The sequence below is a fragment of the Callospermophilus lateralis genome, chromosome 8, assembly GCF_048772815.1.
Source record: "Callospermophilus lateralis isolate mCalLat2 chromosome 8, mCalLat2.hap1, whole genome shotgun sequence".
NCBI classification, from domain to species: domain Eukaryota; kingdom Metazoa; phylum Chordata; class Mammalia; order Rodentia; family Sciuridae; genus Callospermophilus; species Callospermophilus lateralis.
The window spans coordinates 98,221,635-98,242,633 of NC_135312.1; the positions used below are offsets into that span (position 1 = coordinate 98,221,635).

Below are 20,999 nucleotides of genomic sequence, written 5' to 3' on the forward strand. Positions count from 1 at the left end.
TGTGTGCAGACCTGGGTTCAATGCTGAACAAAAAAACTAATTATAGCCCCCAATAATAATTACATAAAACTTAAAAAATTAATTTCAACATTGTATAAATGGTTTGGTGTGAAGACTTTAGCAAAAATTTCTTTGAAAATTTATATTTGTTTTTCAAAAAATGAGGGTGAATATTTGAAATGAAAAAACTACTTTAATACACCAACACTAGAATTTTTTATATGAATAGCTGAAAAACATCTTGAAGAACATTATGAAAATACTTTTTTCCTGACCTGGTGGCACACACCTGTAATCCCAGCAATGTGGGAGGCTGCAACAAGAGGATCATAAGTTTGAGGCCAACCTCAGCAAATTAACAAAGCCCTCAGGAACTTAGTAAGAACTTGGGTCAAAAAAAAAAAAAAAAAAAAAGGAGGAGTGGATGAGAAAAGCCAATAGCTTTTTGAAAGCTTGTTGGGTGAAACCCAAAATCCCATAATCCAGAACTGAATAAAAGAAACTAAAATAACACCATCTGCTAGATAAAACCACACGATTTTGATTCATGTCTTCTTTTAGCATATTCTTCCAAGTAACAACAAGAGTTACACTGACAACTCTAAATCATCCCTGTGATCAGTTATTTCTAAATTCATAGAGAACCTCCACAATAGAAAATCAACATTTCCAGAATATATTGATGCATCTTTGCAACTTATAACAATATACATTTTTCATTTTTATCCTAGAATAAGTTGGTAAAATACAAATTATCCAATCTATTCCAAAGCCATATTATTAATGTTCTGGAAGATTTTAACTAAAACAAAATAAAACACATACACACAAAGCAAACTTAGCATTTCACAAAATGGCACTGAAATTCTAAGTTATCTGTGCATTACTTAACATTTTTACAACATTTTATCCAGTAACTCATTAAATACACCTAACTATTCCAAGATTAGTTCACCAATTCTGGATAAACAAACTAAGGTTTAATTACCAAGGTCACAGAATTGGACAATAAATAGAAGCCAAAGTCTATGCTCTTCTCATTGTAAGAATGCCTCTCTGAATAAAAGACCTTAAAGGTTCAAAATAATTAAATGAACATCCTTCTGTAGCCAACTGCCATTTATTATGTAAATTCTTAGATTTTAGCAAATAACAATCTAACTGGTTAAAGTATGTAGTTAGAAAGACCTAACAGTTTCTGTTCTCATGTGGTTTATAGCTACTAAGAAAAACAGATAACAATTTTAAGTGAAACAACTAGCATTATAAGGGCACTTATCATGAGCAGACTAATAAAATCTAGGATCCAGGAAAAAATATTTTTTTCTTCCTTTTACTTTAAAGACATAAATCGGTTATGATCACTCAGAAATTATAAGACATAAGTAAACAATAGGGGTGACCAATAAAGATACTAGAGAACTGAGAAATAAAGCAAAAGAAACACTTATTTTGAATTTATACAAACAGCAAATATGTAGAGAAGTAGATTTAGGAAAGTTCTTTTATATATAGTTCCTAAAGAAGTAATAATGACAGTCTTAAAATATTAACTTTGCAATCCCTACTAAATTATAGATCTAGGCATAAAGCATCAACAACTGCTAATAACACAAAAATGAAACAGACATTACTGCTTTCTGATAAAAGAACACATCACTAGTTACTAGAAGGACAAAAACAAGCCAACAGGGAAAACTAAACTAATAATTCAAGAAACAGCAAAAATAACCATATACTGCCTTACACAGCTCATCCAGGAAAGCATTTACATAGTTAAAATAATGCAAACACCACATATCAACATATTGGTAAAACTCAGGAATTGGAAATGACATGTGAAATGCAGTCAACAATAAGAGGAGGGCTGGGGATGTGGCTCAAGCGGTAGCGCGCTCGCCTGCCATGCGTGCGGCCTGGGTTCGAACCTCAGCACCACATACAAACAGAGATGTTGTGTCCGCCGAATACTAAAAAATAAATATTAAAATTCTCTCTCTCTCTCTCTCTCTCCCTCTCTCACTCTCTTAAAAAAAAAAAAAAACAATAAGAGGAGCACCAATCTGTTCATCCACGTTGTTATGTAAACAATAAGGCTTACACATGACAAAAAAATGTAATTATATTAACCAGCTATATGGAGGTGGTAAGAATCAGACAAAAGCTCTAAAAGCAATAACATGTGGGAAACAGACTAGGGAAAAGTGATGGATATAAATTTGGGGGAAGAACAAACCTATAAAAATATTTAACTTGTTAATCCTAAGTGTGTTATAAGTAATAAAAACCAAAGTTAACAAAAGAATAGAAACCCAGTTCTATTTTCTTACACAGTATCTTCATTAACATTAGAGGGGGTATCATTTAAGGAAAGGTATTAAGAACATTTGGTTGCCACCTGTTTTCTGAACACTTTAAAAAGCATTAACAATCTGATAAGTTACTTAGCTTTACCAAAAAAAAGTGGGGGGCAGGGGGACTTAAGAAAAACAAAGTACCCTGAAAATACAGAATGTTAATAAATATGAATTTAGCTGGGTGTAGTGGTACATGCCTATAATCCCCACAGCTTGAAAGGCTGAGACAGGAGGATCCTGAGTTCAAAGCCAGCCTGAGCAACTTAGCGAGACCTTGTCTCTAAATAAAATACAGAAAAGTACTGGGGATGTGGCTCAGTGATTTTAGAACAGCTGAGTTCAATCCCCAGTACAAAAAAAAAATTAATGATAAGCCCAGAAAAGATGATCCTATTTTTATGTTCTGAAATACAAACATATGATGCTCTAAATATCTTAAATGATGGGTATCTTTGGTACAATTTTGGACCTACTTTACTTTCTTCTTCTTAACCACTATTCCAGGTTTACATAGAAAAAATCATTTTCAAAACAATTACTTTCTCAAGGGGAAGAAAAGAAAAACTAAGTGATTGCTATTAGTTGGATAATTACATGTAAAAAGGATCTCAATCTGACCCTGATTACTATCTCTTTGATTAACAAAAACTCAAGGACTTTATCAAAAGCAGTCTGCAACTGAAGTACCCCTCTCTTGCCACAGTGTGTCACTGTTACTGAACAAATTTTTTTTTTAGTTTTTACTTTTACAGGATGGAAGAAATTGTTTAAAAGCACGTTTAACTGTTAAATTATTTAATCCCTACTTAACAAATAACAGCCTAAGGACAGACTTCTAATCTTACTCATTAATATGAATAAGTTTGCAGCAGCCTCCAAAGTACTCAGAATTCATTTTTTTTAAATAAAAGTTTATCCTTATACAAATTAAAACAAAGCCAGAGTATAATAATCTTATAATCAAACTTAACAAAGCTTCCCTCTCTGGAAGGAGGAAATAGGCATTGCGATGCAAGTGACAAATTTATACAGATGTTTTATAAAAATTTCTGAGTGAAAACAAAGCAAAAAAAAAAAAAAATCTTTGTCTACAAGTTAAAAGTAGATGAAAAAACACAAGGAGCACAGAAAAGAATTATCATACATGAACTAAATTCGACTTTGCTTGGCTAACAGTAAGGGAAAATTGCATCTATGCTGATCTAAATGTTAACGAAGTAGATATATATATATGAATTTTGGGGGGTTAAACTATATTCATGAACTGATCTATTCATAAATATTTTATTCATCAGTATAAATACTTTGGTATTCTGGTTAACACATAAGGAGACAATGGAATAAGACTTATCATGGACACAATATATCCCCCACTCTAACCTTGCATAAAGCTAGACAAAAATTCAGTAAATAGGTGGGGAACAGATATCAATCAACTGTGTGAAGTCTGGCCATAAAAACTTCAATTTCACCAATTAACAATAACTAGTTTTTAAACTAATAACACTTTTGGCTTGGTACACTTGGTACACTTCCAAAGTCTACATGATTTAAGAATGTGATTTCCTTAGAATGAGCACCTAAAAAACTACTATTATGTATAAAAGTAGGAAAATTATGAAGAAAAATTAAACAGTCTTTAAATTTTAATACAAATTAAAAAACCCAACATAATTAAATAAAGCTACAAATATAAACACCCTCTTAGTTAAAGGACTAGTTTTTTTTTTTCTGTTTTTTTTAATAACCAGCTTTTTCTCATGTAAAATTAATGTGATTAAACTACCTAAAAATATTTTAGCTTAAAAAGAAAAAGTATAATCTCTGACATGAAAATCATGATACAGAAAATATATGGTCTCTGGATTTAAAATCTGTGATTTGATAACTAAGTGCCTCATATGACACAGTATATTATACATTTTTACATATTATATACATCAGAATTATACTATGCATTGAAGACTAAAAGAACCAATAATCTACAACTTTTCAAGAAAGTTGTTTTAAAGAAACTGCTAACAATTTTCAGATTCAAGTTATATAAGACAATGAAATACCAATGATATTTAATCATTTAAAGATAACCAATGTTAAAAAAACTTGATTTTGAACAAAAGTCACAAAACTTATGTGTTCGCTTGATTCATGAGTATGCATTTTTTCCATGAAATATTTGTGAATCTCATAGTTCTGTGAAATTCTGTTAAGAATTCCTCTACTCCTTAATATTAAACAATAATTTTAAGAAAGAATGAACTAGCTAGTAGTAGGCCATTATAATATACAATATCCTGTAATTTTCATTAAAGTCTGACTGAGTGACATCATTAAAACCTCAACTGATTTTATAGGATCTTCTAAATACAACAGCTATTAAAACGAAAACTGTGTTTTTTGCCCCTAGTTTCCTCTCAAAGTTACTTAGAGAATCATTGTCAAACTTATTCATGAATAGGAGTAAATTATATAGCTTTTTACCAAAATGTACAAAATACTGACTTTTGATATTTTTAAGATTGAAGGGCTCTACAATCCAGTCATTCAAAATTCTTAAGTTATTGAAAGCTGAAAGCTCAAAGTTCTAAGCAAACTAAAATGTAAAGTTATATTTGTTAAATCAAACTATAAATTTGCAAAAACTTATTTACGTACTACATTGCACAGGATAGCAAAGCATTGTATCAACTGAACTCAAATAGAAAGTTTACTTTTAAGATACTTTTTAACTGTTAGATAAAACACTCAACATTTGGATGGCTGGCTAAAACAAACAATAAAAGTCTTTATGTTCAACTTTGAGAAAGGGGCAAGAAGTTAGGAGGTTTAAGTAAGTAATGTATAATCTCCAAATTCATGTCAAGACTAATTTAAACTATGCCAATTAATTAGTAGGGGAAATATGCTTTCTACATGATAAGTTGCTGAATATTTTTAAAAACATCTGGCACATATAACCCTGATAAAACTGTATAATTTACTATAAGATACTTGGGCAAGTAGTTACAGTGACTAAACAAACCAGTGTAGATAATTACATTCTTTATGAAATAAATTAGAATCCAACAAGCCTGAGCAACCCAACTCCATAATAACATAAGAGACCATTAAAGATTAAAAGAAAGAAGAAAAGAAAGAAAAGAAGAACAAGAAAGCCCTTCAGCAAATACCTTAAGAAATAAATCACTCAGGCAAAGCCAAACAAGTTTTGAAAGGGCCTGCTTTGACAGATGGTCTCTGGAAAAGCAAAAGCTTCAGGCAAAACGAGTGTTTTTATTTTATTTTTTTTAAAGCTATGAAGCGTTAGCAACATTTCTATATTTTTCAAATATTTCAATTTTTAAAAAATGCTTTTTACAACCGTGTGTAGGCCCCTCTACCACTTTAAGACACTAAAACAAGTACAATTACACTCATTTAGATTTGACATAGTTATAGAATTAATCACAAATGCAACTTTGCTCTGTAACTCAGAAAATAAAATATCTTAAAAACCTTTATAAAGCAAAGACCACTTTATCTTCTAAAGCTGTAAAAAATCATCCATATTGCTTTTATTGCAGGGCCTATACACAATGCATGCTATAAAAGCCCACATTCCCAAAAGTGTTAAAGCAAAATTTCAAAAAAGTTCTTATATTTTTCTGTAGAAATAAGAGTCAATGATTATTGACATTTAGAAAACTCAAAAAGCAGGTATTTTCAGTAAAACTTTTTATAGGAAATTAAATTCTACAAAATTATCATGCAAAGTGTACTTACCAGTGCTCATGCTTTCCCTTCACCTAACACTTGAATTCTAGGTTTCCACAAACTTTTCTACCTTTCCAATTAAAAACGCTGAAGCCTGCTACACTCCATAAAATGGCCGTGTTGTTTAACCAAGAAAAACATGATTAGAGGTTGAGCTGTCACTTTTAGAAGAAAAAGAAAATAAACAATTGCTTCTTTTGTGGTGAAGCATTAAAACAGTTAGGCTGGCATTTTCAATCATGGATCTCCCCTGGACGTTGCTACTGCTCTTCAAGCAGTTGTAGTAAAATTTCTGCCACATTCTTGCTTTCTGCATGGTGTCTCAGCAGTAACAGATCAGAGCAGGCTAGCAAACAACTCCTTCCTAAATGTAAGCTCTAATTTCTTCTTCTGCAGTGAAATGAACCAAGTTTCTATGCAAAAGAATGAGTGACAGTATTCCCAGCCAATCAGCTTGGGTTTTTTCAGGAAAATCACCCCTTAATTCATTCAAAATCAGGTCATATGACACTATTTGAAATACTATTGGCTTACAATGAAAGCAATGTTTGACTCTACCCAGGATAAGGCCTCCCTTCTATGCTTCCCTGGGCTGAAGACAACTTGACTATAAACGGTACTGTAAATTAAACACACACACACAGTGAGGGGAAAAAAAGAATGTAGCCTTACCAGAGCTTCCCAACTATTAAAGGGCCGGAGTTCTGTTATCTTCTGAGCTTTCTTCTGAGAACACTGAGGAATCAAAGTAAGTTCACCAATTGAAGCATCCTGAAGGAAGTGAAGAATTTTACCTTTATAGCCATCCTCCATCATTTCTTCACCACTACTATAGTCCTCATCTAGTGAACTACCGACATCAGAACCTGAATCATATTCAGAGTCTTCAATGGCTTTCTTAGGATTAAATACATTTTTTTTACGTTTTTTGTTAAAACCATTTTGTTGTTTCATTGAAAATTTCTGTTTTAGTTTTGTTTTAGCTACATTTTTAGGACAATTTTGACTTCTTGAAGAAACTTCTTTTCCGTTTGGAACCTCACTTTGTGATGAAAATTGCGATGTATCTGTGTACAAAGAAAGACAAAAACAATAAATAAATTAGAAATATATAAATTCAATAAAAATATAAGACTTCAAATGAGATGAGAAAAATATTTAAACATTCATATTCCTTTTGAATCCAGAAGAATTCAGCTGCAATTTACTGTTAAATCTTGACACACTTTTAATAGAAATGCAGAAGCAGAATTTAAAATTATAGAGTAAGTGAAAATACTTTCAAAAGCAGGTAATAACCTCTTTAAAAAAAATAATTAAATATAAATTTCCATTTTCTAACAAAGGTCCTTACAACATAAATTGTAGCTGTATATCCATAATGTCCCAGATGTTACATAAGCAGCCCAAATCCTTAATGCCAACACTGATGGGTACAGAAAAACAATGCTGATCCTACCATGAAGTTTACTAACAAAGTGTCTGTTTCAACTATCCATAAGCTTTCCATCACTATGTCCACTACTCTAAATTCATCATTATTTAAAAAACTATTCCAATATATTATTATCAAAACCACTACTACTATTATATTTCACTGAATTCTAGGATACCTGTGAATAGAGGTATACTATTATCTTATATACCAGTAAGAAAATATGTACCAATTACTCTATAAAATACAGTTGGTTCTCTCGCTGCCATGTTCCAAATACATGCATTTATTCAATCATGGATCAAAGAGAAGGAAAAAAAAAAAAAAAAACAACAACAAACCCTGCATTTGTAATAGATGCATAGACTTTTTTCTTATCATTATTCCCTAACTGATATAATAGAACAACTATTTTCATAGTATTTACATTTTACTAGATATTATAAGTAATTTTAAAATGATTTAAAGTATGTGGGAAATACACATAGATTATATGTAAATATATGCCATTTTACAAAAAGGAGTTTGAGCACCAACATATTTTGGTATCTGAACCTTCCCTTACAGATACTGAAGGAAGAACATACTTTATAGAGATTGTTTATTTTCTAATTACACAAGAGGCTTTCAGATTATCATACACTCATTTTCTGCACATATAAAAAAAAATATGAGCAAAATAAACTGAATACAGTATTCCCCAAATTTCTTCCCTTTGATAACCTGGATCTTTTGAGAATCATTTTCAGACTCAAAAATAGGTGACAGTGGTGGCTTTCTAATTTCCACACATATCATTCATTATGCAATAATACTGGTAGTACAGTTTTTCTTAAAAGAACTCATTTAAAATAAACCTAAAGCCACCTGTGCTGGGCTTTAAAAGCTGGTTTTGCAATTATAAAGTCTACATGAAGTCTGGCTTAGGGATGTTACTAAACATATATAATTCAACTGAGCCCCACCACCAGTCTTCTATACCATTTTCTAAAGTTAAAAGTGTTCTACTATGGGTTTAGACTTTCTTCAAATGCTGATGATTCCCATGTTTTAGATGCCAGTGCTTTTCAAAGTCATGCCAGTTCAAGCTCAAATATCTGCATTACAGTGATTATAAGATACCACCAAATACAAGATCCATCCTGACTAACAACAGTTAATATGTACAAAATGTTTCCTTTATACTCCATTAGACATGCTGTTTAAAAGTAGCCTTCAATGGGTTGGGGTTGTATAGCTCAGGGATACAGCAGTTGCCTACCATCTGTGAGGCACTAGGTTCAATCCTTAGCATCACATAAAAATAAATAAAGTTATTATGTCCATACACTCAAAAATATTTTTAAAAAAATAAGTAGCCCTTACTACCAAGAAAGATTTGCCACATAGAAAGACATTTATTGTTTTGTTTATAAACAACAAGTCAATATTTAGGACTTTGTCATTTAAAAAATTTTTATATCATCACTTTCAACATCATTTAACTCCATTCTTTAGTTGATAGCTAACTGATTCACTATTTTCTTATAACTAAAATACAGAATATAACAGAGAGTATGTATTTTCTTCTTTTAATTCAGAGGAACTCTACCACTGAGCTCCAACCCCAGTCCTTTTTTAAATTTTTAATTTTAAGACAGGGTCTTGCTAAGTTGACTGTGTTGGCCTTGAATTTACAATCCTCCTGCCTCAGCCTCCCAAATCAATGGGAGATGAAAGGCTTGGGCCAACTTACCCAGCAGGAAGTATGTATAATCAATGACACAGAATAATTACCTTGATCTTCTGCAAACACTTTTAAAGATTCCAGAGCTTCTGTATACATCCATTCATGTTCCTTGAGTACTTCTCTTAGTTCCTAGAAATAAAGTTATTTGTATTTGTTAAAAATTTCAAATTACCATTTTAGAAATGAAAATGTTTACTTTAAAAAAAATCATTTTTTTAAGTTGTAGTTGGACACAATATCTTTATTTTATTTATTTATTTTTATGTGGTGCTGAGGATAGAACCCAGGGCCTGACATGTGCTAGGCGAGCACTCTACTGCTGAGCCACAACCCCAGCCCGTTTATGCGCTTTTAAAACTAAATTAATCACATTAAAATTGAGAATTCATAGCTAATTATTTCACACTTGTTTTTATGTTGCTGTATAAATGTTTTCTATGTGATTTAACACCTGCAGATAAGCAAGAACTTTTTTTTATTTCTAGTTCTCCCTTTGAACACTGAAGGATCAAGAAATGTTTGCCCGATTAAAAATAAAACTTCAAGGCTGAGACAGGAGGATTGCAAGTTCAAAGCCAGCCTCAGCAAAAGCGAGACACTAAGCAACTCAGTGAGACCTTGTCTCTAAATAAAATATAAAATAAGTCTGGGAATGTGGCTCAGTGTCGAGTGTCCCTGAGTTCAATCCCCAGTGCCCAAAAAAATGAATAAATAGAACTTCAATATGCAGTTAGACAAAACATTATTTTTTTAAAAAAATTTTTAAGATGTTGATGGACCTTTACTTTACTCATTTATTTATATGTAGTGCTAGAATCAAACCAGTGCCTCATACATGCTATCTAGGCAAGTGCTCTACCACTGAGCCACAACCCCAGCCCTAAGTTTTAATATTTGTAAACAACAAGTATACCAGTAAGATATTCATTCAGCTCATCAGAATCCAACAAATGTACTACCTGAGTATATAATGGAATATACCAAGGAAAGTTTACATGTAATTTCAAATGCTAAGAAAACATGTGCTTCAATATATGATCATGTGATAAAACAGACCCTTTCAGCAATGGCATGTTTAGTTAGCTTGTATTGTTAATGACTCTGGAAGTATTCTTACTATCTGGAAAGGAGAACAAAGTGTATGGAATACTAATACACTAAAATGCAATACTGTACTTTAAAATTCTCCTCTGTCCTCATGGACACCTTCTACCCACCCCTCTTCCCCAGGGCTGTAGGGGCAGCCACTCCACCAACTGTGCCCTATTCCAGGTCAGAGAGAGGGGCCTGGGCTATGTCACCGGAGACAGTAGCCTCCTGAGAAGTCTGCAGGAGAGCAAAGTTTATTTTCCTTGTATGTCTGTAAATAAATGGTTTCAATTGGAAAACATTAAAAAAAAAAAAAAAAAAAAAGAAAGAAAAGAAATTTAAAAAAATCAAAACAACTAAGCAATTATTTCATGGGGGCAAAGACTGTATAGATGGCTTTCTAAATGGTTTACATAGTATAAATGAACTCAGTTTTTATTATTGTTATTTTTTTATGGTTTGGGTTGTAATGCTGATACTATAATTAATAAACAAGGTGAATAAACAATGTCAAGAGTTAAAAAGGAGTATGTGGTAGCATACACCTGTAATCCCTGTGACTGGGGGAGCTAAGTCAAGAAGATCAAAAGTTTGAGGTCAGCTTCTGCAACTTAACAGTCCCCAACACAAATTTAAAAAAGAAAAAGAAATGGGGATACAGCTCAGTAGTAGAGCATCCCTGGGTTCAATGCCCAGTTTCCAAACTGTAGTATAAAATATTGTTTAAATTGAACCCTGTAAGAATTAAGGGTAAGTTTGTATTTGTTCGATTAACTGGTCTCTCTTATCAATGTTATACTACTCACTTGTTTATCAAAATTTGGAAATTCTTTTTGCAATTTCAATACAATACTTTCTTGCTTTTCCCAATTACTGCTAGATTCTGCAGACTCATTTGATTCTTCCCCCTATAGGAAAAAAAAAAAGAATCAATTTAAAAGATCACCAGTAAAAACAGTATTAAGATAATTATACTTCTGCTGACTTTAAAAAAAAATTATCACATTTGTTAAGAATGCTTATTTCTCCACAATGTTTACTTATGTTTATGTAAACACTGACAAATTTACGCCTTCAAGGATGAAAAAGATTGCTGATTTCTGATTACTAAAAGAGGACACCAGACATCTATTTGCTCTCTCAAATCCATTTCTGCATCAACCATGGCCACCTTCGTAGAGCTCAGCACCAAAGCCAAGATGCCCATGTTGGGTTTGGGCACCTGGAAGTCTCCCCCAAACAAAATCAAAGAAGTCGTGAAGGTGGCCATTGATGCAGGATATCGCCACTTAGACTGTGCCTATGTCTATCAGAATGAGAATGAGAATGAGGTGGGAGAAGCCATCCAAGAGAAGATCCAAGAGAAGGTGGTGAAGCAGGAGGACCTCTTTATTGTGAGCAAGTTGTGCACCTTCTTTGAGAGGAAGCTTGTGAAGCTTGAAATTGTGGTACATATATTCGATGGAATATTACTCAGCCATAATGGCATAATGACATTTGCCAGTAAATGAATGGATCTGAAGACTATCATGCTAAGTGAAATAAATCAATTCCAAAAAACCAAAGGTTGAATGATTTTGTTGATATGTGGAAGCTAAACCACAATTAAAGGGGGCAGGGGGAAAAGTTCAGTAGATTAGACAAAGGGGAACAAATGGAAGGGAGGAGGGATAAAATAGAAAAGACAGTAGAATAAATCTAATAATTTTCCTATGTACACATGAAAATACCTAAAGTGAATTCCACCATCATACCCACTCACAAGAATGGGGTCCTAATTGGAATAAGATATAATCCATGCTTGTATAATTTTACCAAAATGGATTCTATTTTCATGTATAATTAAGAAAAACAAAACAAACAAACAACAACAACAACAACAAAAAAAAAAACACACAAGATATGGGCTAGGGATACAGCTATGTATTTAGAGTGCATAGGCTCTACAAGGCTCTGGGATTGATCCACAGCACCAAAAAAGATACACAATATTTGAAAAACAGCTTGGGAAACAATATAGCACAAGTAAAACATTCAGCATTCAGTAGATGGTGTGCCTTATCATTTACTGTCTGTGCTCAGATCTACCTTTGTGCCAGCTTTGTTGATCCCTGGTGAGGGAGAATGTGGAACACATCTGGTAGTTACTTTAGAGCTTTACAGAAGTTAGATTATACATGGAGTTTGAACCCAAATCTGTCTCAGTGGAGTCAGGAGTTATGATTCAATCTTGTGATTATTTTTCTAGCTCCAGAACAGTCATATCTGGCAATGTCAAAAAACACTCCTTAGCTCCCTGAGTCACAGAGTATGGGCCACTATTATAGGAAATACCAAATCTAGGATCCTAGAATTGTCACTCTCATTAACAAGCAGCAAGACCACATTCCTGTGGACACAGAAGAGACTGATGCTACTGACCCATTCCAACATAATATAGTTCCTTGAAGCATACAAAAATTGAATGAGTCTTGAAAAATTATTTCAGTGTATCAAATAATCAGGTGCTGACACGTTACAGCTGTTCTACTATATGTGTCAATTTTACTGAGGAAAGTCAATGAGGAAATGCAGCTGCTTTGTTTACTTGAGGTGGCAATGTCTCACTGTAGCCCAAATAACCTTGAACACAGGATCTTCCCACCTCAGGTTCCCAAGTAGCTGTGATTGGCATTTATTACCATGCCACCACATAAACACTCTCATTATTACTCCAGGCTTCAACACTGATAGAAATGACTATTCTGATATTAATTCTTCCAAACTTTTCATCAGGTTTGGATTCTTACCACCTTCTTAATGGAAATTAATATCACAAACATTGATTTTATACAGTAAGTTATAAATGGTGCCATCACACCTTTATCAAGGAGCTGTATAAGAGGTGGGTTTTTAAGGCAAAAGGAAGAATCTGACACTAGGATTGAGTTCTGCTTTCGTAGAGACAGTTTCATGCACTGTAAGAATTTTTAAGGGGTAAGGCTTTTGTTTTGGAGACTTTGTGTTGTTGCAATAATTGTCTACAACATAAAAGAATTAAGTGAAAACATTAATGAACAAGGGCACTAATTTTTGCTATCCCGGAAGCAAACCCCAAGGCTGACTTTAACATTTTCCTTTCATAAGGCTCACAATTTGGTGAGTAATAAATTACTACTGGCTTCAGTTTCCAGTCTCCTTTTAGCTCTGGTGCTGAACATCATAGTTACTTGACTTTTGGAACCTTTAATCATACAGCACGTTGTCTTTCAGATTTGGGTTCTTTGAGCTATGCATTCATAACTTTGATAAAACTTGTTTTATCAAACCAAGAATTTAACTCAATGCAGAGCCACCTTCTTCAGGTTATATCACTGATTGAAAACTTTTCTGCAGCTTCTCATCTGCACAAATGACTATGTCAGACTGCTAAAGGCTTAGAAAATTATAGCACTGTTCAGAAATCACTAAAGCAAACATTACTGGCACTAAAAGGAGTCACTTTTTGCAGGTTACAGCGATTTCCATTTCAGTCATTGTGTATAAATACAAAGATCTATGTGGAAAAGGTTGTTAACTCATTTTTTCACTTATTAGCCTTGAATCCAAATGTTCAATGATACTTCCTTTTGTTCTATTTCTTTATGATGTATTCTTATTTCTTTATTTGGGCAGCAGGATGGGGGTTACTGGGGATTGAACTCAAGCGCACTCAACCACTGAGCCACATCCCCAGTAGTAATTTATTACTCACCTATTCTGTATTTTTATTTAGAGACAAGGTCTCACTGAGTTGCTTAGAGTCTCGATTTCGCTGAGGCTTGTTTTGAGCTCACGATCCCCTTGCCTCAGCCTCCAGAGCCCCTGGGATTACAGGTGTGTACAACCGTGCCTTGCTATGTTGTGTTCTTATTGACTTCTGAACACTTCAGACCAGCCCAGCCAAACACTTTCATTTTTGTGGCATTAACTCTGATGGTCCAAAATCAGATTCCTTTGTGTCTATTGCTTGAGATCTATCAGGTGGTCTAATTTCTTTCCATTTTCTTGTTTCCAACTTCTCATCAATACTTGAAAACATTTGTTTTGCATTCACTGCATGGCATTTTTTAACCAGAATGGGATATCTAGGATGTTGAAAAGAGCATTTTTGTTCTTTTTTATCCCCCCTGAATAGGAAAGTTCACAAATACGAAATAGCAAAACTTATCTTTGTAACATAATGCACATGGTAAAATAAGGTGGCCAATAGATGTTTGAGTTGTGTTTTATATATTATATTACTATCTGGCTTGGTTCAACTGGGTGCAGTTTTCTGTGTGTATCTAGTATTTTTTAATGGATAAAATTACACATTAACAAATGCAAATTTTGCGTTACAGGTGAACTGTTCTGTAAACTGCACTGAAACAAATTCACATTTAAAAAAAAAGATCAGACTGATCTATTTTTCGCTTGATGATAGTTTCTGATAGAAGCATATCCTATGGCTGTTCCTTAGGACATTAAGTGATCATCAGACACAATCTGGGTATCTGGCCCACCAAGCCTAAAAATAAGTGCTGGTAGCACTAATCCATGAAGTAGAAATGGTATATTTGTGAAGGACTTGAACAGTTCAAGAGAAACAAATAAATTGCCATGTATGGGTGTTTCAGAGCTTCACAGTAACTTCTACAGCTGATGCCAGATAAAGCAAGCAGAAAACTTTAAAACTGGTTTATGAAGAATCTGCATAATAATTAAAGCCAGCCAAAAGTGAACAACTACTATAACACAATCCCGTTTAAGAAAGTAGCTCTGTGCATACCTTTGGGCAGTACATTTTGTGTAGAAAGAAATGTCTTTAAGTATAGTTCAACAAAATATCATGGACAGTGACTGAGGAAAAAGAATAAGACTGAAAGATCAATGACCAGGAAGTCTGAGGAGGAGTTGTAGTTCTAAAATTAGAAGTTATACTCAGAAGAGAATGCTGGATTGACAGTATTCTATGTGAACATGCCACAAAGGGTGTGTGTGTGTGTGTGTGTGTGTGTGTGTGTGTGTTTGTGTATATATATATATATATATGAAAGGAAATTTGCAGTACACCTACAGATCCCTTACACCTAAACACAAAATTACTTCTGTCAATATTAGTTTCCAAAGGAAGAATGTTTCCATGTAGGTCACAGTCAATAAATTATGGTAGAGCTTGCCACCTAGTTACCTGGGACTTCTTATACCGTTAAGTCATAGACAAAAAAAAAAAAAAGTTGCCATGCTAGTTGGGGTAACTTGACTTTGATTTTGGTGACTAATAAGAAATTGTGTCGGGGCTAGGGATGTGGCTCAAGCGGTAGCGCGCTAGCCTAGCATGCGTGCGGCCCGGGTTCGATCCTCAGCACCACATACAAACAAAGATGTTGTGTCCACCGAAAACTAAAAAAAATTAAAAAAAAATAAAAAAAGAAATTGTGTCACTGAGTGTGCAGACAGGGAGGAGTATATTTGGATTCACTGGGATATCTCTTAGTGGTTGTTTGCAAAGTAAAAGTAATGGAAACCTATAGTGACCCAATAAGAGAAAAAACTCTCTTATTTGCAGGTATGCAGTGCTATAGCTTGAGTGTGTCCTTTCAAAACTGAAATGCTGAAACTTGCTCCAGAGGCTGAGGCAGGAAGACTGAGTTCAGAGCCTTCCTCAGCAATTTAGCAACTCAGACAGACCCCGTCTCTAAATGAAATAAAAATGGTTGAGGATGTGGCTCAGTGATTAAGCATCCCTGAGTTCAATCCCTGGTACCCCCCCCAAAAAAAAAAAAAAATGCTGGGGTTGTGGCTCAGTGGTAAAGTGCTTGCCTAGCATGTGTGAGGCACTGGGTTGGATTGTGAGTGCCGCATATAAATAAATAAATAAATTAAAAGTCCATCAACATCTGTAACAAAATTGAAAAAAAAAAAAACCCTTAATCCCCATTGTGGTGATATCAGGAGGCTCCAAGGAGGTGGGGCCATTTATGAAGTGATTAGGAATTAGATGCCCTTGAAAAAGGGTCTGAGGAGGGAGCTCCACGTTTTTGCCCCTTCCATTCCTTGTGCCATGTGAGGACCTAGTGTTCCTCTCCCTATGATACAACAGCAAGATGCTATCTGGGAAACAGAGAGGAACCAAACACAACTTATTAACACCTTGATCTTGAATTTCACAGCATCAAAAATTGTGAGAAAGAAACTGGTATTCTATATATATTGACCATTCTATGGTATTTTGTTATAGCAATACAGACTAAAACATGTAGTTAAATATTAACAGAATCATCTAGAATAGCATTAAGTAGTTGCTATTGAAGAAGATCAAATAGTGGTGATGAGAGCTGTTCTTCATGTGTTATACAATACATATATGTAACTTTTATGAAATAAAACTTAGAAGCATTTTATTCTCTCAAAAAGTTAATCAACCATATCACAGTTTTTAAAAAAATCTATTTTATGATTCAAAGAGATTAGCAATTCATACTGCAAAAATTTTTAAAAAAAGCAAAACCAGCCACAAACTGAATCCAAACGTAAGTTCCCTGATTTAGTTTTCAAAGAGAAAAGACTAATTAATTCATTCAGGTGAGTTTTCAGTTCTGATATCTGTAAGTCTCAACATATCCTAAGTGTGACACTGCAATTCACATAAAACTTACATGATCCATTCTTGTCTTTTTTAAAGATTGATCATCGTTAAATTCATCCTCCTCATATGGCTCTGAAGAAGATGATAATTTTCTTTTCCTGGGCCCACCACCTTTTAAAACAGAAACATGCTCAAAGTTTGCACAGAAATAACAGGAATCAATTTAATTCAAAACAAAAATGTGTAATAAACTTGAGTCAGTTCCCTTGAAATTGGGCCTGATGTTCTTTCTTCTACATATGACTAGACTGAAGGAAGAGTGATACTCTTTGTTGGTCTTTGTTTGTCTACCCAAAGTAGAAATCATTGTAATACTGTACTTATAAACTATCACTTTATTAATGTTAAAAGTACTCTCTCCAAATTTACAATTAATTCTACAAAGTGATAATGGGATTCCAGTGACTGAGTATTCAGCAGTGAAAAAAAGTGAACTACTGGGGCTGGGATTGTGGCTCAGCAGTAGAGCGCTCATCTAGCACGTGCAAGGCCCTGGGTTAGATCCTCAGCACCACATAAAAATAAATAAACGAAATAAAGGTATTGTGTTCAACTACTTCTAAAAAATAATTATTTAAAAAAGTGAACTATCAAGGTTAAGTTATCAAAAGCATCACAGATGCCATTAATTGTCTACCATGTACCAGATTTTGCACAAGGCCTTTTATAAACTACAATTTTATTTGCTTTTCACAATAAACTTACAAAGTAGGTAACATTTTATTTTACAAATGAGAAGGAACTCATATACACAGAAATTAAGCAAGGAATATTTTCAACATAAAACAAGCAAGTGTAACAGTATGAATAACAGGAAATCAGCACATTCTGCCAAGACTGAAACAAAAACAAATAAGCTACATAATCTTAAGAAGTAAAATTCATACTTTTTATACCATGTATCTATTTCTGAAACACTTGGAATCTCAAGAGTGCCAATTCCTTAGACAGATTGCTGTTACCTTTGAAGCACTGCTAAAAGCGCACAAAAGTTTCACCATTTTAGCATTAATTTTATCAGAAGCCTAACTGTGCACAAAATATATGTACATACCTGACAACTTTTGAGTTGTAAGATTAAAAATCTCATAGCAGCCATTACAAAATAAAACTGAATGTTATAAACCTTTAAAGCATGAATATTTGAGTGTTTCCTACTGATTCATTTCATAATATAAATATGCATTCTGCATATTTGTGGCATCCATATTTAAAAATAATTATCTAGGTACTCAGTCATTTCCTAAAAAGAGACTCCTCCTTGAAACCAATAAATAAATTTTTATTTTATCTTCTGAAATAGAAACTTTATAGGTACATATATTTCAAAAAATACTACATAAAAATACCCTTATTGGTTTTTGTTTGTTTGGTGCTAGGGACCAAACCCAGGGGGCACTTAGCCACTGAGTCACACCCCTACCCTTTTAATTTTTTTTTTTTTTTTAATTTTGAGACAGAGTCTTGCCAAATTGCTGAGGCTGGCCTCGAACTTGTAATCCTCCTCCTCAGCCTCCCCCTCCCCAAAACTGCTGGGATTATAGACATGTACCATCACATCTGGCTCCCTTTATTGTTTAATATACAGTATGATCCTGTTTATAAAAAGATTAAAATTTATGGTAAAACCAATGTTTACTGTCATGATTTCAGACCTGTCCAAGACTGCTCATGTTAAAAAGCCTTTTGTTGGGTTGCTTAGTAGAGAGCTGTTGTTGCCTACTATTTGCAAGATTCTGGGTTCAATCATATAAAAGGGGGAACCTTTTGTTGAAAATTGTGCTAATATACCCCAAACAGTTTCTTGTCTTTATGACATAGTACATTAATGATTATCTTGTCCAGAGCAACAGTATACACCTGTAATCTCAGTTACTCAGAAGGCAAGAGGATTTGTAAGTTCAAGGCCATCTGGGCAACTTCGTGATGCCCTGTCTCAAAAATAAAATAAAAGAATGGGGGATGTAGGGCCTGGATTGTGGCTTAGTGGTAGAGCTCTTGTCTAGCACATGTGAGGCAATAGGTTTAAACTTCAGACCACATAAAAATTAATAAGTACAATAAAGGTATTGTGTCCATCTACAACTAAAAAAATAGAAAAATTAAAAATTAAAAAAAAGAAGAGGGGATATAGCACAGTGGTAGAGTACCTCCCTTTATGTGACAGACTCTGGTTCAACCCATAATACACTAAAAACCAACCAAACAAAAAACCTCCACCCCCCAAAGCTGTCTTATTTCCAAGGTTAGACAAATTTGATCATCTATACATTACGTCTGCGTTTACTCCACTAAAACTGAGGATGTCTGATATGACTATCCTGTCCATTCCAAGATGCAGCAAGAAAATTTACTTAAAAAACCAAAACCTAATTCTTATTTCCTTGTAATTTACCACTAAATGCTTTAAACAACAACATATGAAAATGCAGCATAGGAACTGGGCTTGTGGCTCAGTGGTAGAAAGCTAACCTAGAATGTGCAGGGCCCTGGGTTCAATCCTCAGCACCAATAAAAATAAATGAATGAAATAAAGGTATTGTGTCCAACTACAACTATATATATATAAAATGAAAATGCAGTATAAGGGTAAGAAGAAAAATTTAGCTAGAGTTTAAATTTGATGAGGATTATAAACTCTGTAACAGTTGGGTTTATATTAACTTTGCTTTGTTACATGTCCTTAGTGTGAAAGCAAAAAAGAATATGTAAAAGTTTCCCAAGCCACATGCAATTCAACAAATGTTATCTAAGCCTGTCATTTTTTAGCTTTAAAATAAGCACTAGAGTTGGGAGCGGTGGTGCATACCTATAATCCTAGTGACCGAGGAGGAGGATTGCAAGTTCAAAGGTAGTCTCAGAAACTTACCGAGGCACTTAGCAACTCAGGGAGCCCCTGTCTCTAAACAAAAAGTAAAAAAGGGATGTGGCTCAGTGGTTAAGCACCCCTGCGCTTAATCCCCAGTATCAACAACAATAACAACAAAAAAGCACTAAGGGTGTTATTGAGGAAGACACATTTAACTGTCTCAGGTACCATTTTGAATAACAGATGAATAACAAGTAATTTTTTACATTCACTACGTTCTTAATATATGCCAGGCACCACAGTAAGAAAGTTAACATTAACTTTTATCAGTTCTTTACAACAACCTATGAGTTCAGCACTATTTTTATACTATTTTACTGCCAAGGAAACAAAGAGAAGAGTTAGACAACACTACCTAAGGTCACACAGCTGGTAAGTAGAAGACAAAAAAAGAACCTTGACGTTCCGTGTAGGTAGTAACCACAAAATACTGTTTCCTTGCTCAAAGTGGAAGAAACAAAAGGTTTAAAATATTTCCTACAGATGAAATCATATCACATTTATGATCCATTTTCTTTTCTTTTTTTTTTTCCTTGCAATTCCATGTTTCCCCATTCACAATGCAGACCAGGCACAGGGCCTGGGCTGAGGTGTACATAGGGTATGCTTACTCTGCCTCCCCTTTCTATACAGTCAGTGTAAGAACACAGCCTGTGGTAAGCATCAGGAGGCCTATGATCCATTTTAACTCATCCACTTAACAGGAAGAAATGAGGTAGATAACTAAAGAGGGATGATGGGCCCAAGTAAACATATTATTTTCTATTTCTGTACACATTTTAAGTATCAAAAAATTTTTTAAAGTAGAGAAATCCACTTAGGGAAATGAATATTCATCACACAAGCATTAACTAGCCAATCTTTAGCAAAAATAACATGGAAGTATATACAAAGAATTAAAATTGGGGGCTAGGGTTGTGGCTCAGAGTTACAGCGCTCACCTAGCACATGTGGGGTGCTGGGTTTGATACTCAGCACCACATAAAAATAAAGGTATTGCATCCAGCTACAACTAAAACAAAACAAAAGAACAACAACAAAAAAGAATTAAAATTGACCGGGCATAGTGGTGCACGCCTATAATCCCAGAGGCTCAGGGATGTTGAGACAGGAGGATT

General features: G+C 34.0%; 2 protein-coding genes and 1 non-coding gene across 4 annotated transcripts in view; all 3 read right to left on the minus strand.

Annotated features, from left to right (window-relative positions):
• Positions 1-20,999, minus strand: part of Pdlim5 (PDZ and LIM domain 5) — a 595,024-nt gene that overhangs the window by 371,387 nt on the left and 202,638 nt on the right. The gene's annotated exons all lie outside the window — the stretch shown is intronic.
• Positions 1-20,999, minus strand: part of Smarcad1 (SNF2 related chromatin remodeling ATPase with DExD box 1) — a 75,118-nt gene that overhangs the window by 26,102 nt on the left and 28,017 nt on the right. For both annotated transcript variants that reach the window (XM_076864414.1, XM_076864413.1), the window contains exons 6-9: positions 17,023-17,123; positions 11,170-11,271; positions 9,322-9,403; positions 6,783-7,177 (exon numbers count right to left, since the gene is read on the minus strand). In XM_076864414.1, coding sequence (XP_076720529.1) covers positions 6,783-7,177; positions 9,322-9,403; positions 11,170-11,271; positions 17,023-17,123 — 680 coding nt within the window. The remainder of the gene's footprint in view (positions 1-6,782; positions 7,178-9,321; positions 9,404-11,169; positions 11,272-17,022; positions 17,124-20,999) is intronic.
• LOC143406594 (small nucleolar RNA SNORA51) lies at positions 20,423-20,554 on the minus strand. Its single transcript, XR_013092237.1, has one exon. It is a non-coding gene; the product is annotated as a small nucleolar RNA SNORA51 (small nucleolar RNA).